The following is a 23813-nucleotide window of genomic DNA, read 5'->3' on the forward strand; positions in this document are numbered from 1 at the left end:
ATACCAACGGAATTTTGCAAATATCTTGAAAATTAAGGAAGGATTTTTTAGGTGTTCGCTGAATGTGATAATTCGAGAATAATATAACTACTTTCAGACACGTATTTTTAAAGTCCGATTAGTCATATGTAACTGGAAAGGCAAATGACAATCTTGGAAATTAGACACATCACATGTTTTAATCAATTATACACATTGACTTGCTGTTAGTTAATTTAGCTTGTTCTCTTCTCGCGTATTACCACAAGTGATTATTTTTCAAGTAATCACTGCTTGCACACTACATATTGATAATAAATATTTTACAATATTTACAATTCAACTGTGCAACGTTTCGGCAGGCTACAGATAAGCAGATAAAAAACTATGTTACTCATTACTAGTATAAACTATAAACTATTCCTTAAAGTATCTAAATGGTAGAAATTTTGCAACTTCAATCTAATCATATGTAGATGTTATCTCCTTCACAAAACATTAAATTTTATGTGTATTAAATACACACACGATTCACACACAATTTAAGTCTGTAGTCTTCATAAGTTTCATAAGTTTTTGTTTTTTCAACAAAATGTAACATTTACTTAACTAACATCATCCACAGGTCAACATGTTATATGTAGATAAATTTGCATTTTCATCAGCTACGAGAATATAATAATAAATACATGTGGTTGTATATATAGTTGGGGCCAAATAATACGACGGGGAAATGAGATTGAGTAGATAAAAAAAGTTCGTTTAATCTTAGAACTAAAAATGCTTCAGGGAAAAGTTATTGAAGTATGTCCCATTGGCACCACATCATAAAATGTAGTTTATATGATCATGCTCTTCCCTATTTTAGAAGGATTGTACATGAATTTCTTAATGAAAGATTCTCTCAACATTGTATTGGTATTGTATTGGTTGCTGTGGATCTATAATTAGTAGTTCCACGAGTGAAACCCTGCATTTTAATAGAAGGGAGATCTTTCGAAAATTGATTATAACTGACATAACAATTGAACAAAATTTTTGAATGTTTATAACTTCTTAATAAAGCATTTTTGAACATAAGTTTACTTGAATTTTTTTACCTACGTGGTTCCTATTACTACATTGTATAAATTTGACTTCAACCTTTCCAAATATCCTCTATACATGTAGCTGATTTTGAAATTCTTGAATATGATCTTGGAAATAATTTGTCAACCATAATATTTGACATCTGCAAATGAATAATTTTTGTGTGAAGTATTTATTTGTGTTGCATAAAGACAATTATTGAGATGTACAGGTTTGATGAAACACTCTACATAATCACAAATAATTTTAACTTGAAACTAAATCTACTATCTGTTATATTTAGACTATCATATAATTTAATTACTTGCTATTAAAGCTTAAAAAATGTTCAAGGGTGCAATGTTATATATACATTTAAATATCTATACCTTACAAATTTATTATTCCCTCAATATTTAATAGAAAACATAAATATGAAATAATACTTATTACAAATTACATCTTAACATATTATGTAACATGAAACACTAACCACAAGAAAGATTGATGTAAAATTTGTTACTTAGGTGATAGCACTATTATGGAGGAAATGAAAAGCGGAGGAAGGCAAGTGTAATTTAATCAATTTTCTTGTCACCACTCGATAAAGAACATTTGGCATGTTCTTCACATAGACGGTCATATTCTTTAGCAAGCGCTTCAGCTTGTGACTTTATAGCCTCTTTATCAGCTTTTTCTTTGGTAAATTTATTCTCTATTTCCTGATTTTTTACTTCTAGTTCCTTAAGTTGATGTTTCAATTCAGATAGAACTTTATCATGGGCTTCATTTGAATCATTTTGTGCACTTTCTCCAACTGTTTTTTGAGACAACAAACTTTTTGCAGTTGTTGTTGCAGACTGAGCTTGTCGCATAGCTGCTACACTCTGTGCTAATAGTGTAGCTTGAGATGAAATTAAGATTACAAGACGTCGTATAACGAGACATAAAAATAATGCAAAACCAGATATATAAAAATTTCTTTGAGCTCTGAACAATTTCATGTTTCCTATATAAAACAATGATAAAATTACAAGTAAAGGGAACATTGCAATTAAATTTTACATTAAACACTATAAATATTTTGTACAATATAAAATTATATCTACCTTGCATCTCAGTATCCAAATGAGCACGATCTGAAATTTCTCCAACTGTTGAATATTTTCGAATTTCTCTAATAGCATCCAATAAACATAATATTAATATAACAAGTAAACCGAAAAAGTATATAGATGCTTGATTATGTAAGGTTTGCAGGAATCGAGATTTAAAAATTTTTTGCCATTTCATTGGAGAGATTATTGGCAATACCAATAATAATACTAAAATGATTTCTGCATATAGAAATCCAGCAATTATTGTCCATTGTAAACTCATGGCTTTTTTATTCTAAATCTATGTTAATATCTGTAAAAAAAAAACAATATTAAATTGTTATTTTTCATACAGCAAATACCATAATAATAATAGAAAGAAATTAATAATTTTGGTATTTAAATTATGATACATTTTCTAAAAAGGTTCTCTTAATTTGGATTAATAATAAGAGTTATTTAATAATACAGTTATTTCTTTTTATGTTGTAATTTAAAAAAATAATTACTAAGTCTTTAAACAATCAAGTCTTCCTATTAAAAATTTTACTAATATTTGTTATTTATAGCACAATTTCATTTTATATTGTGATGTAACCTATACATATTAGCAACAATATGATCCCTATTTTTAACTTTTAATCTTTTTTCAAATAAAATAACAGTTGTAAACAAAATCTCAATATATTATAGTGCTTTTACATACTATTTACTATGAGAGAAGTGAAAATAAATATATGATTGGGAAATATTAAGAAGGAATATAGTATTTTGTTCTTTTCGTTTTAAATATTTTTTCATTTTAGTGTACTTATATACGTTATAAATGTGTTCATATAGCAGCTGTAACAATTTAGGAATAATATCAACTTTTTTACTAAGTGAATTGGAAATTTTAATATATGGAGTATATTTGAACATTTGTAAAAAAAAGTTGACTGATAAATATAGAAATTTTATATTCAATATACCAATTTCACTAACAATTTATATATAATATTATTCTTTGAAATATTCGCTTAAACTAAAAATTATACAATTGTGCTAAAAATAAAACTGAATGACAAAAATACCATACTGGTAATTGGTAAGAGCCGCACCGATGATTAAGTTCAAAGTCCTACGTTAATGTCGCAAATTTTATAAATACACCTCCTTTTACAGTGTCACTATCAGATTGACACATAACCAAATGCCTTTAAAATTATTCGTCACATTTAAGTAAACCTTAAGTTCACGTTGAACTTGAAACAGCTTATTTTAAAGAACCGTTACGAAATCAAAGTCCCATTCATACGTTGTATTGATACATTGTTTGATCAGGGATATATTATAGGTCTAACACACTACGAATTGAAAGATGACAGACAAGCAAATGGTTGAAAAACCGATGCTAGGATATCAATTAACATTACTATTTATATAATAAATATTATTATATATATGTACCTCGAATCAAATAAATTCTAACCAATTCGGGGAAAAATCACCATATTCTAGATTGCTTTTCGTTTTGACATTACTCTCACGCAGGCATGTTAGATTGCAGCACTTTGATTGCTTAGTGGGAGAGGTGCACCTTGGGCCAGACAACGATTCCAGACTCAAATAGTAAATAACAAAGAAAATGAAGGTTCACAGAATTGAAAAATTTCGGTTTTGCATCTATTTTAGATAACCTGTGAGTAACAAACTTCAGGCGAAAATGACAGTACGCGTCAATATCTGTCCAAGTGTTTCGTTGTGCATAAATATTCTTGGATAAAATACTTACATATATATGTAAGTACACATGATAAATAAGTAGAAAAACGTGTTGCTTTAATTAAAAATACGTATTACAAATCACACAAATAATTATAAACTGAAAAATTGTCTAAATAGTGACGAAAACTTTTTTTGTATATATTTTTGAACTCTAGAATCTTCAGACAATTTTATACAAATTATAATAACAAATGCTTATAGTACTGTTTTTGTTTTTATAGTTAATATTAAAATCAGTGTTTTATATATTAAAAATAACTTTGAGAAGAACACTTTGTAACACTCTAAAAGACATACTTGACATACTTGACATACTTGACATTCTTGACATACTTGATATACTTGATATACTTGATATATTTGACATACTTGACATACTTGACATACTTGACATACTTGACATACTTGACATACTTGACATACTTGACATACTTGACATACTTTATAATTCATATAATTTATAAATTGCATATATTTTGTGGGTAAAAAAATAAATTATATTATGAAACATTTATCACGGGTTATGGCTCTACTTACATTTACACGAAAATTAAAAATATTTCAGAAAATACATGTTTCTGAGAATGTATGTAAAATCTATGAAAATCGAAATTAATATGTAATATTATGCCATCGATATATGAATTTTGCAATAAAAATTTATTGTTTTCATGCGATTCAAGTATCCGCGCGTTTTCTGACGTTAACACTCAAGGCAAGATTTAAATATGTATGTAATGTAAGCTAAGTGATGTAAACTCACACAAATGATAAAGATTTGAACCGTACACTTTTTCTAATTATTATGAAATCTGAAAATGTGCTTGACATATTTCGATTGTTTGAAATATAACTAAAATGTTTTCCGTAATGCGAAAGAATAACTATATATATATATAGAAAGAGATAACATACAGTTTTATTTTTAGATCATATACAATATATTTGGATTTTATAATTGTGTGTTCTATATGTTGTAAGAACACTATTGGTGAGTAAAAATAGTTTAAATAATAAAAACCAGGTACCTACTATAAAGCATAGCTTGATAGTCATTATAACGCAATGTACATAATAATTCATATGTATAAGAAATCAGTATTATTTCTTCTCTAATACTTACTATTAACAAAATATAAAGGAGTTTAAATATGTGTGTGATCTTTTGAAAGTTTTTTTGAAAGTGTATATAGCAAGAAAAATACGGGAAAAAAATGTATTTGATTTCGTGATGAAGAATTACGTCGATAAAAATAAGGTCATGTAGTTTCTTGGCAATCATCCTATAATAGTAAGAAAAGTATTCCTAAATTCAGTAAAATACAAGTGATAGAAATATGTTTGCTACCTTAAAGCTATTAGTTTTAAGAACATAACCACAGTTTTGAAATAACAATTGCTGTCGTAACTGATAGAAATGTCATTAAAAAGTACTTTTATTAATTTCATTTAGTTTAAATGTAGAATTTTATACTGAATATTTATAAAAGATACACATGATAATCTTTCTTAAAAAAGTGAATAATATAATTTCTTTCATGATAGTTGTATGTATTTTTTCAGGCTAACTGTTTCATATATATTTAATTGATTTTTACATTGTGAGGTAACTAAATTTAAAAAAAAAAGCAGGTTTAAATACCTCAAAAACAAATATAAATTACTGAAATGGGAGCTGAACAAAGTGTTCGTAAGCTTACTATTGATAACGAAGAAGAAATAGATGTTATCACTGTATCAAATACTCTTTTACAACGATTTTCTAAAAAAGGAAATGAAATAAATTCTGCTAATACAGTTGTATCTCCAAAATCATCTGAAAGCAATGATGCACCAGTTACTTCTGGTTATCCTGTATATTATTACCCACAATTAACATTAACTGCTCTTGAAATACAGCAACGGAAAGAGCAAGAATTTCATAATCAAGATCAATATTGGCAAAACCGTTTAAAAAATTTGAAAGAAAGTCATATGAAAATTCAGAACATTATGGATAAGGAATATGAAAAAGCTGTAGACGAATTATACAAAAATGGTATACATAAAGTTAATGCTATATTTTTAGAAATTTGATCAAAATCAAATTATTCACTTTTCACATTGTATTTTGCATTTAAATCAATGTATATGCGACTAAACAAATACAAATATAAAAAACATATAAATGTTATACATTGTTTCAATTATAAAATGTAATATTATGTAAGTTATTTATATTACATTTTTTGTTATCATTTTTGCAGATCAAAAGAATGTTCAAGATACTGTACAACCATGTTTAGGGACTACTGAAAAAGTACTCAAGTGTTACCAAGAACATCCTAAAGAAATTTTGATGTGTTCTAATTTAATAGAAGAATTTTCTAACTGTGTGGATCAATGCCGTACCCGTGTGATCGCAGCACGTTGTTAATATTTTTCAATATGAAACACTGTAGTTCTATTATTTCATAGTAGTGCATACTATTATGAAACATAATGGTCTTTAATAACAAAATTTGTAGTCATTGATAATAAATTATGTAATATGTAACAAGATTTTGACTTCTAATTTTGTTATATTTATATTACTGACAGAAATTATTACTATATAGTAAAAGTCAGAAGTGGATAATGTATACTGGTATTATTAACAAAGAAAAATTTACTACAATTAAGAAAGAGAACAATTAATGATAAGTGGGGAACCTGTTCAAGAAAGGGACTTATGAATCAAAAATCAATTATCTGGTTTTCATTCTTTTGAAGCTCTAATCCTTCTTTTGATATAATTAAATGCATTTGAAAATTTTAAAAGTACACACAAATATGAGGACTTTTGTAAAAGTCAATCACAATTTTGTTATTTATTAGTAAAACTAAATTATACAAGAATAATCATTGTTAAGAAGAGAACGTCTTTGTTTTCTGTTATATCAAAAACTTTAAAAAATTTTAAATAAATTCTTAGAAAATTTTTCCTTATAAGTTGTCTTTCTTAGGACCAGGTTGCATATAATAAATTATTACAGGAGTAACTTTGTTTCTACAGAATTACTCCTTCAACTGAACCTACATAACTTTTGTTTCTATGCAATTGTTTACAAATTGTGCACTTTTTTATTTCTTACAATAAAAGATTTTTAAAAATAGATGTTTGTTTATGCTACATTTTATACTATATTTTTTTCTCATGTATAATAATTAATTGTTTTAGTTCATCCAAGATTATTGTAAAATAAACTTTTATTTAGATACATTATACATACTATAAAATGTTATTATCTAATTTTTTGGTATTTATCTAATAATGTGTCTGATATAAAGTAGTGAATAAATGTTTACATATTTGCATCTGACTACACTATATACTCACTACTATTACAATAATTATAAGAACTAAAGATAATAGAATTTAGTATTTATATACTGTTACATTTTGTCTAAAAAAAAAAGTAAATTATACAACTATAAATTTTATTATAAAATAGCTTGTAGATAAATAAATTAAGATTCGCATATTCATAGTCCTGGTAACATTAGTTGTTTTTGTATTAAATTTCTTACTCCATCAAGAACTAATAAAAATGGTTCTTCTGTTATATCTATCAGAGTATGAGCTACATATTCTTCTGACAAATTTCGATATGTTTCTTCAGCTGTAAAATATATATTATTTATTAAAATGCAATGGTGATTCTTTAATAGTTAAGTAATTCGATGAAATTACATTTAACTATTTGAGTGACAAGCAGTGTAATCACGCTTTTTCTGTTTCATGTTGAAAAGTATAATTCATCATTTATTTAATTGTGAGAACACTTTTACGTTATGATAAATGTACCTCGCGATGTAACGCTGAAGTAGAATTAGATATATTCGTTTCTTCTTTTATTCTGGTTATCAATTATTATTATTCATGGCATGTCTTGCAGGAATTAAATAATATTATGAGTTTACATAGGGGTCTGAATGGACCCAGCATCACCATTCACGTATTCACCTGACAGTTTACCATTCAAGTGTTAAACGATAGACAATTTGTATCAGGCAACGATACATAATGTATTCCAATGGGAGTCTTCTAAATGCCCTGCATGCCTATTTAGGGATTAACATACTAGTTTTGTACAATAGATCTTCAATATATTGTACTAACTTGATACATGTATTAAACGTTTAGTATCAACAGTTCAGAGTCAAAATTTTAATATAATAGATGCATGAAAAATGGGCTTAGAATAATTTTTACTTAAAAGAGTGGGAAATTTTTTAACAACCTAATAGATGATGAAAAGTCATCATTGAACAAAATGGTGTTTACATTCATAAATAATGTTTTAGGCAAGTACAATAATTTCACTTCTGAAATTTCATTAATGATTATAAAAATTTCTTACCTCTTACTAATATATGGCCAAATAGTTCACAAGCTGCTGGAACAAGAATAGTGGTGTCCTTTATACCTTTAGTGGACTTTCTAGCCCAAATGTAAATCCTCAAGTCTTTATATTCTTCTCCAGAATCAGCTTTTGCCCTTGTAATATATACATTGTGTGCTATTTGTGTTTGTTGCAAGTAATTTATTATTAAAAATGCCCAAACTACCAGGTCATCTATGTCCCGCACATTGGATCGCTTTATACAGAATCCTTTTGCTGGGTAGTTTCTTAAAATTTGAACAGGACCTATGTACTCCTCAAGATCCTAAAAAATAATGATGATAATATATTTTAGAGATAAATTAATTACAAATATGTAAGACAATGATTAGACATATTGTTATTAGTTAATTCCATTATATCTTTATTCGCTTCATAGCCTTTGACCATTCAGGAATAGGAAAACAGAAATTGTTTATTTACAGTATATTCCAATAACATCCTATAGTTAAAATAGTACAGGTGCCAGTGAAGATGGTTTACAGATGCATAGGCACAGAGGCTATTAAACGTCATTCGGAGATACCTGAGAAGAAATTATAAAATAATTAATTTTAAATATTTATTTTTAATTATTTTCTTAATATTTTCAAAAATGTGTATGTAAACAAACTTAAACAATATTATTTATTACAGAAAAAGTGAATATTTTAAATAAAACAATTTTTATATACTATCTAAAAAAATATTTGACGTTCTTTAACCACTTATGTTAGTGGATTTTGTCAAAATTTCATTATATTTAAAACCATTTATATACCATAAAACAGAAATATATAAAATAAACAATGACTAAAGTAAATAAGGAACAGATCTAATTGTGAAAATGCTTTAATAATTTTGTATTTGTAAAGTACTCCTCAAAAATTAGCTTTAATTTATATGTAACAAAATTTAATTAAGTACATTAAGTACATTAATAACAATTTTTTTAATAAAAATAAAGATTAATCAAATACAATAGTATCTGCAAAGATGCTCACAGCTACAGATTGATTTTGCTTCACCCTTATGGTTTCTCAGGTCACTCATAATTTGCCGAATGTGAGATCAAGAAAGAATGAGAACAAAATATAACTATGTTATAGCCAGAATAACTCAAAATCATTCGTATGATATTGTGATTTTGTTTCATTTTCATCAGGAAGAGCTTATTAGTACGTTGAAAAAAAACTTTAGTCCCTCACTTCAAGCAGCTCTGGCATGCAAGCATTTTTGAAGGTATTATTGTTTCACATTAATTACTCTCTACAAAACTTTTATAAGATTATGTTTAACACTTAGAAAGTAAATACATACATTATCTACTAAATTTTCTAATTGTTTTCTTTTTACATTAAATTGACATGTACTTACAAAGAAGAACTTAAGGAAAATATTTCAATAGCTTTGTATAGACTATGTTTTGTTACAACTTGGGGTAACCGTTTATATCTTTGTGGTAACAAAAGAGAATGGCAATACTCTATAGGACTAACATTAACTGCAATTATATCTTCTTCATCTCCATTACTTAAATCCATTATTTGTTCTGCTGGTGTAAGTTGCATGAAGTTAAAACGTTTCTCATTAAAAAATTGTGTCATAGAAGTAATATCTTCAGGAGATCTTCTATTATAACCACGATCAGTGTTTAACTAAAATTAATATAAGTTTTAAAAGTAAAGGTTCTATATAAAATTATGTTCCATAACATTATTTTATAATAAACAAAAGTTTTTGCTATCACTTTTGTAAACTGTACTAGTACAAACATTATGTGAGATAGTATTATACTAACTTAACTTTTATTAGAGAGAAAATACTTATTGAAGTTATAAGTAAATCTTCCATTTACGTTGTTAATTCGTTCAAAAGCTTTTGGTACAAATCGAATTTTATAAATATGATGCATTGCATGAAGAATGGAACATCAGTTTTGAGTTAAAAAGAATATGGTACCATGAGTAGAAAGAATGTAGATAATGGATTGCTACTACCACAATATTATGATTTTTACATATTTAATGCTAATCTTATAAATAATTATTTTAGCTGCTCAACTTTAATATGTATCTGTTTAAATTTTCCTTTTCATAATTTAGGTTTCTTTATTCAAATATTATTTTCTATTACTTCATGTAATAAGTTCTCAATAAAAAATGCTCCCAGAAATACGTGTACATTATAAAGAGAATACATATGGAGAGTGTCCAAAAATACTTATCATCAGTACATTGAGCATTAGTTTAAAAGTTTAAGAGAATTAAATGCTTAAGGAAATTAAACAAATTGAAAATACATTGAATAGTATTCATTATTGAAACAATACTAAAAGATATTTAGTATTGTAAAAGAGAATCAAAATAAAGCTACTAAAACTAACTAATGTTAATTTAAAACTTAAATATTTTTCATTCTCTGCTATTAGTACGATAATTATATTGTTTTCACATATACGTAAACAGTTAAAATTTAACTTTCTATTGAGCTAAATGATTCTATTCTTTATCCCAATAATACTCTTAGTAATTTTCAACGTATGAGACATATTAAGCAATATTAAGCTAGTCAAAGAACTTAAATAACTAAAACAGATTACTATTAAATAGTAGAAGTATACTATAAAATGTAAATACAAAATTTTCTTAAATATTGAAATATTACCTGAGCTATAAACTGATATTTTCCATCTAATACTTTAGTACCTTGAATGTTTAACTTATAACGAAATACTCCTTTGGTTTGTGCCTCTTCCCATTTTTCTTTTAAAACACGATCAAAATTGGATTCTTTGCATTTTTTTATATTTTGAACGAAGTTATCACTTGTTTCAGGGATACAATTTTTTGGAACAGTATTAAAATATTGAGACATGATTTTTTTTTAATACAAATGGAATTTAATTTTGAAATTATTTAAAATTTAAGTAATTTGAAATTACGTAGATCTATCTATTTATAATATTTCGTAACGAATCCGTAACTAAAAACGTGAATAATGATAAATTTAAAAAATTAAACAGGAATATTTTTCATGATTTTGTCATACAGTAAATAAGATAAATATTTGGACATACCTGTTTTTCGTGATGATTCATTTATAATATATTTAATAAAAATATAGAACCAATTTAACTAATTTATAAACATTACACTATGGTAAACATTAAGCAAAGTGATGTGTTTATCTTAGCAATATTTTCACGGCACCTCTGGATAAAAAATGAACAAAAATAAATATTTTAACACTTAATAAATATTTATTATTGGTAAAAAAAGACGAGATCGTCATATGAGTATGTAATAAAAGCTTCAAAAATTTATACGCGTTTCTTTAATATTTAAAAGTGTTTTGTAGTGTCTGTTTTCTATGTCGCCGCGACAAACAGTTTGAGAACCACTGACGGAACGGAAGATTATGCAATTCTTAAAACGATACATCTTTGGTCTAGTGACCAAATACACAAATTTTGAAAGCTTTGTTCGGATTTTAATACTAAAAAATCACGAATAAAGAACTTGATCTGTGAAATCAAATCGTTTATTATTATTTCTTTTCTAACGAGAGTGATTTTATTCATTCGGAGAAACGGTTTTTTCGGACGGATGTAGAATGTCATGTAATGTGTAATAATGCTTAAAAATTAATTGATTGAAATTCAATCATTTAATTGAAATTTGTGTTCCATTAATGTACGGAATAATAAAAAATGTACTAAATTTGCCTTCAAAAAATTTGGTTAATTTATCTACAAACGAAAAATAATTTAATTACAAAACGATGTACTTAAACATACGCCACCGTTCGAATATTTTTATTAATCATTGTACAGTTGTTTTTTTTTTATTAGCACAGGACCGTGGAAACCAGAATAAAAAGAATCTGGTTAAGCTACTTGAGGTGAGAGAAATGATAAAAAAAAACACGGATTCATAATATCACTAGTACTTGAAGTGAAAATGTAAACTAAATTATCAATTGTTTTATAACACTGATTATAATGATTACCAATTTTACACAAAACTACTGACTTGCGAGTCAATGCAAAATATCTCAAAATCGATTAGTTCACGTACCCGAATTAAATTTAAATCTATTATTCTAGCACTGGTTATGTTTCTATATACATATATTGTTTTGAAAGATTGTGTCCATTGTTATGACAGCTGATCTTACTTTAAAGTACAATTTATTTGCCAATAATAGTTATAAGGCACTTTGTGTCTACATGACTTCAAAGCAGAAATATATCATACATTATACAAATTAATCGACTTAGCAAACTTATTCTACATGATGTAAAATGCAAATATTTATTACTTATTCAAAGGTACTATACATATTAGTGTGTTACAAGAATTACAATCATTTTTCTTACACATCAACCATAAAATTGTAGCAAGATCTCTGGTGTTATGGTCGTATATTTTTCTCACGATTTCATAATCCTTCGAATAAGATATTTGAGGCTTTCGCAGCCCATGTTCTTATGAAACGCGAGAATATATTTCCAGAAGAACATGGCTTCTATCCGGAACTCTTGAGTAGTATCAACTGCTTACATGTAATTCCGTATTGGAGTTGAAACGCTCGTATTCGAACTAACAATAAGTCACTACCATTAGAGCGCGAGCGTAACATGTGTATGCCATAGTGGAGACGGATTTTTTCAGTAATTGGAACTATAGACGCAAAGATTTATTGTACGATAAGTTGTATAATTGTGGTGGATATAATTGGATACGACTAGACCAATGATAATTCTAGAGAGAACGGTATCGACTTTGTGTGAGAAAGTTCCTTATCCGAACCTTTGTTATTCGAATTCACTACATTTAGCTCAAAGCTAAAATAAATAAATAAATTACTATTTTCTATCAAATAAACGATATACGACGGATATGAGTCAGTTGTAATATTGGCTCATCGTAGGTGAGTACAATAAATCATTACGTCTGTGGCACCTCTAAAACTCTCGCACAGAGTAATGTAATATTCCCCCTTCATTTTTTGAGCAAATTTTTGCCCACAAAAGGTACAATCGCGACGAGCAGTTGATTTCATTTTTCCAAAAAAGTGAAATACTGCAAAATCGGTTCTCTAATGTCCATCGATCACTTACATGTTCATATAGTACGTTAAATTACTGTTAAATTACAGTTCAAATTGTAACGTTTACTCTTAACACGAGTTACATTTATCTTGAGAAACTTATCCTTTTAAGGACATTTATGAGTAACAAAAGCTCGATGGACTCACATCGATATACAGTAACGCCTCGCTAACTATCGTGGTTTCTGCCTCGTTAACTGTTGCATAGTTATCCCCATCGCTTAATTGTATCGTTACTCTCTCTCTTTCTTTTTCTCATTTCTCTCTCATTCGTTGACTACATCGCAGCGCTCAATTTTTGGAACAACTGCTTTCTTTACTAACTATCAAGACCATGACTCCGAGAGTCAGCGAGGCATTGCTGGATATCGCTGCTCAAGGTAAATACTTACATCTAACCCTCAATTTACGCGGTACTCTCATTGCACGATTTCGGTTTTACACACTCGGAGAAAAGAAACTATAATATATCGTATTTTAAAATATATTTTCATTGATAACAAGGAATTGAATAGAAATAAAACAGACAATCTTTGATAACGGATTTCATTGAAACAAAGTTATTAATATCTTTGGTGAATGAATTAAAACTGAGATCGAAGTAGTTACCAACGAAAGTAACGTTCAAGACAAAAAGAAGAAGAAAATTGTTTCACTAACGGTAATCGAAGAAGATATAAAATAATCTTTCATTTTCATTAATATTATATCATACGTTTATATAAATCTTTAAAGAATATTTCCATGTACAAAAGTCGCACGTAATAAATATAAACATAAATAATTATTAAAGTTGTTCCTTGGCGTAAAATAAATATCAAAGGGAGGTGTCCATTCTTTTAACAAATATATATATATATAAACCGTTCATTTTAAATAAAGAACGAAACCTTAGAACTTATGTATCGTATATCTTCATTTCCTATGTACAGTTACTCGCACCGAAAATCGTTTATCACTTTCGCTTACGCATTAGTCCCCATAAAGTACAGTATATACACAAATAGAACACACTTATAATCAATGTAGAATTATTATAGCCGTATTATTATAATTACAGAATGTAACACAAAATACAAAATTTTAAGAAAAAGAGCTGTTAGAAAAGAAAAACCTCGCATTGAAAATCATTCGTCTATTTGAAAAATGAAAATGGCAATTGTACACAAATGAAAATTCAATACTTTATAAAATTTCCCCCATTGCTTTCTATTATTAATCGATTTTACCAAATCATTTTGTAACAGATATTTTAGTCGTGCCTTGTTTACATTATGACGACGCCAAATTTTGATTTCTACTTTAGGCCATATAGTTTATAATGTTAACAAGCACGTCTGACTCACACCGATAACAATTTATTTCGATAGCTGTTTGATATCTTAATACAATACTTGGGAATTAATACGTATCGATAATAAGGAGAATGCCATTGGATTGGTCCCATCACTGGCGTAAATCGAGAGTTAGGTGTTACGTTCTCTAGAAGCTACCTCTACACTTCAATCCGTTTGAATTTTTTGTGACTACTCTTGATAACGAAACATTAGATGGGATCAAGTTCAATACACGCATAGTCAAGAATCCAAGTCAATTCCAATACCCAAGGCTCATTTCATAGGTTGGAATACTGATCGTAAGAAATATTTTATTCGTTGCACGTACTTACAAACCATTCGGTTTATACGAGATGGTTTCGAACTTCAGAATGAGTGTTCACAAAATTCAACAATATACTTATACGTATGTAAGTACTTTGATATTTGAAGGAGTCGAACCTCATTATGTAAATCGAACTGTGCACGATATTCGTTTAATATTTTCAATCATTGCTATGCAACACGTAACGTTTCTGTTAAGATATAGTAGCACCTCGCAAATTATCAATGTACTTTTGCTACTTTTGTTTCGTTTTATTTTGTTTTCACAGCTACTATTCGCTCGAGTCGAAAAAACACAAACAATGGTGGTGATGATTCTTGATCTCGAATTCGAGCAACAAATTTGATCTGTTCTCAAACCTACTTGATCAGGGTTTGATGCTACTTGAAAGTACTTCCATTTTCCAAAGTACTTATAGAAGATTCGAATCAAGCTATTTCATTTAGGTTCGAGTTTACTTGGAAATACTGCTTTTGTTTCTCGATGTACTTACAAAGGGTTCAATCTACCCAATCAGGGTTTAAATTAACTTGTAAGATGTTTGATCCCATCACTATTTAGCCATTTATTACTAAACAAAGAAATTCTAATTCTCTGCCTCGTAACATTATCTATTGTATTTTTCTTCAGTCACGTAATATGTGCAAATCATTTCTGTGTATTAAAAAATATTTCAACAATAATAATTATTGCTGAATAATTGAATATTACTCTTTAAATTAATTTTAAATAACTTAGATGCTGTATGTATATTTGTTTCCTGTATATTATCTTTTCATAATTATTTTATTGTTTGTGCATACAAATATACATGCCTTGTAATATTCTTTCACAGTGTATAATTCAAATTCAAATTCAAATTCAAATTCAAATTCTTTCTATTCTACCAGAATATATTATACATTTATACGTAATTCATAATAGATTGGTGTTTTGAAGCAAAGAAAAATATAAATCATAATAAATGAACGCTACTAGAGTATAAACGGTAATAAATGGACGTTAATGTACATAAATTGTTCTTTGGTAAACTCAGGTAATGTAATATTTAACGCAACGATAGTTCGAACAAACTAGATCGAAATATCTTTTTACGTATTCCATTCCTTTCACGTAAAATTACAATGCGACGATTAAAGTAAATTGTGTACTTTGTATCCGTTAATAATAACCCTTACAGTTGCGTAACATCGAAATCTCAGGCTGCATGCAAGTAAGAAGGTCACGGGGGCCACGTATGTTTTTAAATTCGTTTTACGTTTACGATCGAGATCGAAAACGCATAAACATCGGGACAATGGAAATTGAATATCGATATCGTGTTCGTATTTCGGTTAAAAAATATTTTGGAGCTGGTGTATAAAAGAATGGATCGATCGGTTAATTTTAAAGTGTATCCAGAAGGGAATCTAAGAGATCCAATTGATTTTCGTCCCAGCCCGCGGTGGCAATTAACAAACCGGTAAGATCATCTTCACTTAAACTAACTTGCGTGGAATCGGGAATTTCTGAAAGGCAGTCTGGAATTGGAGGAGATACGCTACTAGGGGGTGTCTCGTACAACGTCGACAGACAGCTGATCGTTGGCGCAGAGTTGTTTTGCGCGTTGTTTATTACCATAGTTGTCACGGGCGTTTGTTTCTTCGATGCACGGATTCGTTGAGATATCGTTGCACGTCGTTTCGACTTTCTTCCTTCTTCCATTCGTTCTAAATCTAACTTCCAGAAACCACCCTTTCCCGGCTCATCCTTCGAGCGGGGCAGCTTCACGAAACACTTATTCAACGATAGATTATGTCGAATTGAATTCTATTTAAAAGTTAATGAAATATTTTAATTTTTACCTAGTGATTATCAAGGTTTGCGTGCATGTGATTTGAAAATTAGTGATAATTTGCGTGTAGAAGAATGCTAGATATTGAAATGTTTGCTTTTTTTTTTATTTAAAATCCTGTACCTGCCATGCTGGGTCAGCATATTTATAAAATAGAAAGTTTTCTCGAATCCATGCGTATATGTTTGAGAGGGACACTTTATTATTGTTGGCACGCATTGCCAAACATATGATCGTAGCGTAAGAAAATGGCGGTTTTGCATCGGGGTCGGTCCGATATTTCTCAGCATTCTCGGCTAGATCTGTGTAAATAAAAGTTACATTCAAAATTAATATTGTTTCTGAAATATTGTTACATTCTTAACGATGTATTATTATTATTGTACATCTGTGTCACGTTTAATAACGACATTGTTAAATTCGTCTAGTGAAAGAAATAAAAAGCAAGTTTCGTTCGGTGGATAATCAAGTTTATTATATATAAATGTTTACTTTTACTTAAACAGATGTTTATCATTCATATTCGACTTCATTCGAGTACTTGATTTTATTTTTTTTTTTATGGTTTCAATACAGGACGAGATGTTTAAAACGAACCATTTAATTAACCCCCTGTTATTTGAAGAGAGAGAAGAAACTGTTTCGAGCACAACGTGTTCTCTTTGAACGGGAACACTGCATGGTGCCATTTTTTTGTTCCAACAGTGAATATTATAGAAGCGTCAAGGATTCATTAATGTCGTCAATTTCTTCTTCTTTTTTTTTTAACGAACTAATATTTCTTATTTATCTTCTGTAAGTAACTCGATGTAATCGAGTAGGTACTTAAGACGAGTACGATTTAAGGTATACAATTATGAATGACAGAAATATACCATTTTTTATTGCAGTATTTGTTACACTTATTTTTCCTCTTAAACTTGGAAGATTTAGCACGATTTTTGTTTGTAACTAACTTTCAATGACCTTTGGATGACCTTGAACCATACATCATTGTACTCGTCTTAAAAGATAAGTCTCTTTAAAAGATAAATAAATAAAAAAATATGTCACTCCACGTAAAAAAAAGGCAATTGTACCTGAACTGTCCTTGACGATTCCACTTATTGTTAGAAGAAACAAAGTATCGCCATACAATGTCCCATTCGAAATCAAATAATTTCTGCTTGAGACAGTTTTCTCTACGTCTAAAAATAAAGAAGTCATTCAGGTGATTTGGTATATATGTTTCTCACTCTGGGTATTCAAATTTGTAAATACTCAAATAATATACACAGAGTAGTACACTTGTTACTTGTTACGAGTCATTATCTCAAGAATCCTCGACACTTATTGACGATCTGTCGTACGTGATGTATGATTATTTTTAAAGCAGTATTGGCTTTGTTAAATATTAAAGTTTTTTTTCAATTTTTAATTTCTTTTAATAATATACGTTTCTTGTAGCATTGTTGCATCGTTGCATAGCAGCATCCGTAACTATTAAAAGCATATGTTTTTTGAGCAACCTAGATGTCCGAGATCTTAAAGGTTTGTTTTTAATGTGTCGAACAACATAAAATGGCGTAGATAAGTTTTACATTCGTTGTCACTGTACGAAACTTTTAAAAACGTGACCTGTCGCCATTGTTCAGCATTTATTGCGATAAAACTAAATCTAGATCTGTTATCGTTGGCATAAATAACGACAACTCGCCAAAGTAAAAACGAATTTTTAAAAAGGAATTTATCATCTCAGGATTGCTAAAAAGAGTACGTATTTGTTTCTATTGATTTCTGCTATAAAACCATTTAAAAAGGATATAAAAAAACTGACGTCACTTTAAGAAAATTGTATGTCACAAATAAGGTTGTTAAAATTAATCCGTTTTGGACCCTGACGAACAATAATACACTATTTGTCGAATGGGTTAGGAAAAATGCCCGAATTTTATGCTATATACGCGAAAATATAAATAAACCGAATTTGAGTGTCATTGATAACTAAATACTAACATAAATTCGATCATTTATGTTTAGTTCGTTTTTCAGTTAAAAGTATGGTTTGTCGAAATTTTTTATACGCGAAAATCTTATGTTCGGAAAGTCATTTCGTTTTCCAAAATGGAGAGTATATAATTTAATAAAATGTTTATAGATTCTAAAAAAATCGTGTTTCATTTTCACAAAAAAAAAAACGAAATGACTTTCCGAACAACCCAATATAATGCTAAAAATTTTGCTTTCCTCCAAAACGAGATTTCTTATCCGGAAATTATAGTCACAAACAACGCATTGTTTATTACTGTTAGATCATTAACAATTTTTACGACACTACTGTTGGTTCGTGAGATATTGGCTCTCGACAGCACACAAATCATTCGTTCTGTATACGATCCCGAATAAAATAAGGGGAAATTCACGGTAACGGACAGGGAATTGTTTACTATTAGTAGAAAATAAAGTTTTCATTATTAGAAAATAGATTCTATTATTATCCGAATTTTAATATATTTTATCGTACGGCGATTTAATTCGGAAAATTTTCAACGGTGTGAATCAAAAGAGAAAAGAACACAATTAATCGACGAATATTTAATGAACTTGCGAAACACTTGAGAATAAAGAAATATTATTTACCTAATTCGGCCTTAATTAAAGGCGATAGCTTTTTTCTCGCCTGTCTGGTCACAGGCGGTGGAGATGGAGAACACGGTGGCGTTGGTAAATTAGAAGCACTCGTAATATCGAGCGATTGCAACCAGGTAAGACTCGTCAACTCTGCTTCGACACCATAGTCCTCGCTGTGCATGTTCTCCCCCATAACTGACGAATCACGATCCGTTGGTGCGTCAATGTCAATCACCTCTGCCTTCATTTTGGTTATTTCTCATCGCACAAGTATAAAGCAGGTGACAAGAATCTGCACAGAAATAAAGAAAGAAAAATTAAGCAATGCACATACTGCACTATTATGCGTAAGAACTAATCTACCGAGCAACTTTGTTCGTTCCATAATCCATTTTTAGATATTCTTATTCTCTGGGAAAACAAAAATACTACGGTTGTTCTATTCGTTACAAAATGTAGCCAATTGTCTGTAACAATTATCTCTCGGTGTATATTTACACAAAACTGTTTTAAAAAGAAGAAATCGGTTAACAAAAGCTGACTAGTAAAACCTGGTGGCGAAGATTGGTGGCAATTTTACTTCTTTTTGGTTTAATCACTTATGCGCGATTCACAATTCAGACAAAGTTCTACTATTTACATTTTAAGTATTTACGTCAACAATATTTTACTATACTAAATTTCATGGCTTCTTCTTTCGTTTACCCATGAACAACAAGAAGAAGATCTTGAAGGAAGAATCATTTTACTTTTACATAAAAACATATTTAATCTATGTGCCTAAACATTGAACGTAAAATGTTTGTAGTAGTTGTAAGTAGTAGAGACAATGCAACAACTACTAGTATAATATAGGTAGAGTTTTATCACGGTCAGTGTAGCAACAAATTCATGATATTGAAAGTTCAGGGTTGCATTACGAATGCTTTTGTCGATTTTTAAAGAAATATTTAATAAAATAAACCAGTTTACAGACATTTGCGCAATACTTGACGAGCGTTCACGGCAAATGTAACTACACTGGCCAAATATTTTCCAGAATCGATTCCATCGATCGACAAAGAAAATTATTGCGTCCAATTTCATCGATCTGCGTATCTTCTGAACTCACCGTCCGGTACGAAGATATCCTTTAGAAGATAATCGCTGATTTAAACGTGTTTATTTCATCAATTATAACGATTGTTAGTTACTCGTACATTCTTATTAAAAATCAAATAACACTCGACACTTGGGAACACAAGTAGACCGAATATCGAAGCGAAAGTTTCACGCGCGTCGATTACGATCGAGTTGCTTTCAGTTTTGGAAAAACTCGATGACTAGATTGGGTTTCACGCTTTCGTTAAAAATATTTACACGAAAAATACTCAGGAACGTGTGTCGCGATTTACCGTGTTGTTTATACATACGTTTCCACTGACGTACACGTTAAAATGTCTAAACCGCATGATCGTTCGAATGAAACTAGTACTACGGGGTAGCGAGAACCCTGATAATCCCCCACTTTGAATCTAGTTTCTTGCCGTGAACCATTGGTCGTGGTTGCCGCACGGGACAGGTGTTGGCTCCCTTTTGCAGGTGGACCATATGTACATACATACTGTTTAAACCTATGGCACTCTTCCCTCTCTTAATTTCTCGGACGATAAACAGGGGAACCTCAACCGCATGTTTCTTATTCACGATACTCACTCTTGAGCTCTGTTTTCGCTTTTCGTTTTCTTGACGCCAATTCATGGCACTCGATCGTCTAACAAAATATACCGAAGAAATTTTCCAAAACGGGGGGCAGACATGTTCAGACCTGATGGTAATGTACGCGTACACGATATTACGAAGTCGATAATTTTCTGATGCAGATATAACGTACAGGATGTAACGTAACATTTTGAACCTACATCAACAATGGATTGGAGATAGAGAACCAGGATGAAAAAATGTGCCCTATTCGACCTTGTTCCTCTCGACTTGTAGACACTTTTGAACGCTATTAAATATAATACTAGGTTGCTCAATAAGTTTTATCGAACGACAAAACTTATTGAACAACCTATTAGTATAATAGGATTCTTCTAAATTGTTTTTATAGAATGCTTGGTAAATCCTTGGTATCTCTTGACCTTGTTCGTTATTCTGTTCTACGGGGTAGCCATTGAAAGATTGAAGGGTTTGAAAAAGTTATACCTTGTTTGTTTTCAATTGATTGTAGAGTATTCCTTGAATATCAAAATGGCTACGTACGATTCCCAGCAACGAGTAAAACTCATTGGGTTTTTCTATTCAGGTGAAAGATCGATTATTAAAACTCGGAGGAAATATTTATTTGGTCTCCAGATTTATTTTTGTGGGACTTCTTGAAAAAACTGGTTCATGTAAATAAACCTCGAACAATTCAAAAACTTAAGGAGAAAATATGAAATACGTATAACGACACGCTATTTCCGGAATACTTTGACGAAACAAATACGTACGTGTAATAAAAATATGAACAATAGAAATTCGTTCTTCACAGTTAAGAGTACAATATATAAACAAAACTAATACCTCACGAATTTCTAATGCAAATGTAAGATAATTATAGTAGTATAACATTCTATAGTACAGTAACGTTAAGAATACAAAGATCTATCTCGAAAGATCCTTTTTCCGTTTAATTGTTTTGTATCCAAATTCATTGTTGTTGTATAATATTGGCAATTTGAGACATCTATGATACGATAAATAGATTCTAAAAATACAATAATCGAAAAAAGCGCCTATGTCGGAAAGAGCCCCTTTTTACAATATCTTTTAATTCTTCTCATATAACAAAAAAAAAAGAAACAACAGATTGAGCCATTAAAAGGCGATAGAATGTAATTATAATAGGTTGGTTGTCTACAAATAGACAAAAAATGCTGCAAAACCACATTTTTTTCATTCAAGGTATGAATCAGTCTTACTCCCAAAGTCGTAAACCGTTTGTCCAGTCGTCAATTCATTCAAGTATAGTCACGAGTAACTCCAAATTTGAATGACGTTTTTTTTCACGCTATCTCTACCTAAACACTTTAGAATTTAAGGTCAAATGGGATAGGAACCCATTTTAAGTTGTTTTCACCTTGTACGCGGGTTGTTGTAACCGTGTTGAAAAATTCAAGGTTTACTATTAAACAATTTTTGAGTAAGTGGCTCAACGAAGGGTTTAAAAACACTGCCTATCGCTAAGTTTTCACTTCAGCCTCGCGAAACAAAATGGCCGCGATAAAACACATCCCCTCAAACCATAAACCCCCACAGAGATTGGATGTTGGTTACATGGAACACATGGTGCATCGCATGAATCAACAAATAAGTGTGTGGAGACACAATCATTTTGTTTATCGAAAGTTTCTTAGATGCTGAAGATTTTTTCATCCTCAAATCTCCTAATTTCTTTTCACGCTTTCATCAATAAATAACCAATTGCTCTTCTAAACACCTAATGCCTACTCAGACAACGTTAACCTGTGTTAGTGGAGGATTTTTTTACGGTTAATCATACTAATCGTTTCTTTAAATCTTTTAGAGAATATTCACATGAAAATCAACTACCAGTAGTTTTTAAGACGAAACTTGGAAAAATTATACTTTCATGTAATTTTTTATGCTGAATTTAACAATGCATGTTTAAATTTTAAAAAGAGCTTTTTCAGCCATTTTGAACAAACGTTTCGATAAATATCTCTGTATGTATCGCGGAAAAACGAAAAGTCGATTTTATTGAATAACTTCGACAAAAATGAAGTTTTTGAGTTGAAAAAATTTTTTAATTTCACCTTCCACTTTTGATGCACTAATATGGTGATTATTTTTTACAATATTAATAATCCACCGTTCATCTCGTGCTTTCGACTTTTTATTTTCTGTTTGTTTGCCACAGGATTGGTCACTTTTTGTATCTAGTAACGATGACGTAGTTTTTTCACTGTTAAAAATTTGTTTATAATTCTCAGAAGGTAAGTGTGGTATAAATAAAGAGCGATATAAAATCAAATTTTCTTTATTATTATATTTCCATTAAATATCACACCCTCAGCGTTTATGTCTTAAAAAGAGACAGGGGAGGATGTCAGGGAAATTGATTTAACTCCACTACGATTCTCAGAAGTTTATAACTAAATATAAACTTATTGACTTGTAATTAGAATGAACATACAGTTCTGGCATATGTATAGCTATCTTTCGTGCGATATTAGTGAAAGATAAAAAAATACAGAAGGTCGAACATTTTAATCGATCGATTGTAACGTACTT

General features: G+C 29.5%; 4 protein-coding genes across 11 annotated transcripts; 1 reads left to right on the plus strand and 3 right to left on the minus strand.

Annotated features, from left to right (window-relative positions):
• Window positions 1–148: 148 nt before the first annotated feature.
• On the minus strand, window positions 149–3818 carry LOC143143715 (B-cell receptor-associated protein 31-like). Of its 4 annotated transcripts, XR_012991223.1 has the most exons (4): window positions 3594–3818; window positions 2157–2457; window positions 1541–2056; window positions 149–1210 (listed from the first exon to the last, which is right to left on the minus strand). XR_012991223.1 is itself a non-coding variant. In XM_076305309.1 (3 exons), exons 2-3 carry the CDS (start codon window positions 2425–2427, stop codon window positions 1626–1628), a joined length of 702 nt encoding a protein of 233 aa, XP_076161424.1. In that variant the 5' UTR covers window positions 2428–2457; window positions 3594–3818; the 3' UTR covers window positions 1432–1625. The 4 variants fall into 4 exon arrangements, 3 of the variants coding, with proteins under 3 accessions (XP_076161424.1, XP_076161426.1, XP_076161425.1); XM_076305309.1 differs by lacking the exon at window positions 149–1210 and having other exon boundaries at window positions 1432–2056; XM_076305311.1 differs by lacking the exons at window positions 149–1210; window positions 3594–3818 and adding an exon at window positions 3245–3446 and having other exon boundaries at window positions 1432–2056.
• Chchd3 (Coiled-coil-helix-coiled-coil-helix domain containing 3) lies at window positions 3706–6452 on the plus strand. Of its 3 annotated transcripts, XM_076305313.1 has the most exons (4): window positions 3706–3926; window positions 4841–4902; window positions 5475–5949; window positions 6158–6452. In XM_076305313.1, exons 3-4 carry the CDS (start codon window positions 5580–5582, stop codon window positions 6325–6327), a joined length of 540 nt encoding a protein of 179 aa, XP_076161428.1. In that variant the 5' UTR covers window positions 3706–3926; window positions 4841–4902; window positions 5475–5579; the 3' UTR covers window positions 6328–6452. The 3 variants fall into 3 exon arrangements, with proteins under 3 accessions (XP_076161428.1, XP_076161427.1, XP_076161429.1); XM_076305312.1 differs by lacking the exons at window positions 3706–3926; window positions 4841–4902 and adding an exon at window positions 4944–5202; XM_076305314.1 differs by lacking the exons at window positions 3706–3926; window positions 4841–4902 and adding an exon at window positions 4944–5169.
• A 752-nt stretch (window positions 6453–7204) lies between these two features.
• LOC143155283 (GDP-D-glucose phosphorylase 1) lies at window positions 7205–11678 on the minus strand. 3 transcript variants are annotated; one of them, XR_012994367.1, is made up of 7 exons: window positions 11394–11678; window positions 10982–11299; window positions 9692–9972; window positions 8759–8861; window positions 8294–8600; window positions 7738–7994; window positions 7414–7552 (listed from the first exon to the last, which is right to left on the minus strand). XR_012994367.1 is itself a non-coding variant. In XM_076327845.1 (6 exons), the coding sequence occupies exons 2-6, from the start codon at window positions 11189–11191 to the stop codon at window positions 7416–7418; spliced, it is 1038 nt and encodes a 345-aa protein (XP_076183960.1). In that variant the 5' UTR covers window positions 11192–11299; window positions 11394–11678; the 3' UTR covers window positions 7205–7415. The 3 variants fall into 3 exon arrangements, 2 of the variants coding, with proteins under 2 accessions (XP_076183960.1, XP_076183962.1); XM_076327845.1 differs by lacking the exon at window positions 7738–7994 and having other exon boundaries at window positions 7205–7552; XM_076327847.1 differs by lacking the exons at window positions 7738–7994; window positions 10982–11299 and having other exon boundaries at window positions 7205–7552.
• A 4799-nt stretch (window positions 11679–16477) lies between these two features.
• LOC143143455 (forkhead box protein J1-B) lies at window positions 16478–19818 on the minus strand. Its single transcript, XM_076304700.1, has 3 exons — window positions 19545–19818; window positions 17049–17227; window positions 16478–16900 (listed from the first exon to the last, which is right to left on the minus strand). Exons 1-3 carry the CDS (start codon window positions 19780–19782, stop codon window positions 16478–16480), a joined length of 840 nt encoding a protein of 279 aa, XP_076160815.1. The 5' UTR covers window positions 19783–19818.
• Window positions 19819–23813: the final 3995 nt, after the last annotated feature.

This window comes from Ptiloglossa arizonensis, chromosome 2 (genome assembly GCF_051014685.1).
Source record: "Ptiloglossa arizonensis isolate GNS036 chromosome 2, iyPtiAriz1_principal, whole genome shotgun sequence".
Taxonomy (NCBI): Eukaryota; Metazoa; Arthropoda; class Insecta; order Hymenoptera; family Colletidae; genus Ptiloglossa; species Ptiloglossa arizonensis.

Bases quoted from the DNA above. Each gene is read 5' to 3' on its own strand.
- Chchd3 (XM_076305313.1), top strand. From the start codon at position 5,580: ATGGGAGCTGAACAAAGTGTTCGTAAGCTTACTATTGATAACGAAGAA. The intron at 5,950-6,157 runs GTATACATAAAG...TCATTTTTGCAG, and splicing joins AGACGAATTATACAAAAATG to ATCAAAAGAATGTTCAAGAT.
- LOC143143715 (XM_076305309.1), bottom strand. From the start codon at position 2,427: ATGAGTTTACAATGGACAATAATTGCTGGATTTCTATATGCAGAAATC. The intron at 2,057-2,156 runs GTAGATATAATT...TGTTTTATATAG, and splicing joins TTTGGATACTGAGATGCAAG to GAAACATGAAATTGTTCAGA.
- LOC143143455 (XM_076304700.1), bottom strand. From the start codon at position 19,782: ATGAAGGCAGAGGTGATTGACATTGACGCACCAACGGATCGTGATTCG. The intron at 17,228-19,544 runs GTAAATAATATT...TTATTTACACAG, and splicing joins TTTAATTAAGGCCGAATTAG to ATCTAGCCGAGAATGCTGAG. The intron at 16,901-17,048 runs GTACAGGATTTT...ACTTTTAAATAG, and splicing joins ATGCTGACCCAGCATGGCAG to AATTCAATTCGACATAATCT.
- LOC143155283 (XM_076327845.1), bottom strand. From the start codon at position 11,191: ATGTCTCAATATTTTAATACTGTTCCAAAAAATTGTATCCCTGAAACA. The intron at 8,862-9,691 runs GTAAGTACATGT...ATTTCTTCTCAG, and splicing joins TTTTCCTTAAGTTCTTCTTT to GTATCTCCGAATGACGTTTA. The intron at 7,553-8,293 runs GTAAGAAATTTT...TATATTTTACAG, and splicing joins TGGCCATATATTAGTAAGAG to CTGAAGAAACATATCGAAAT.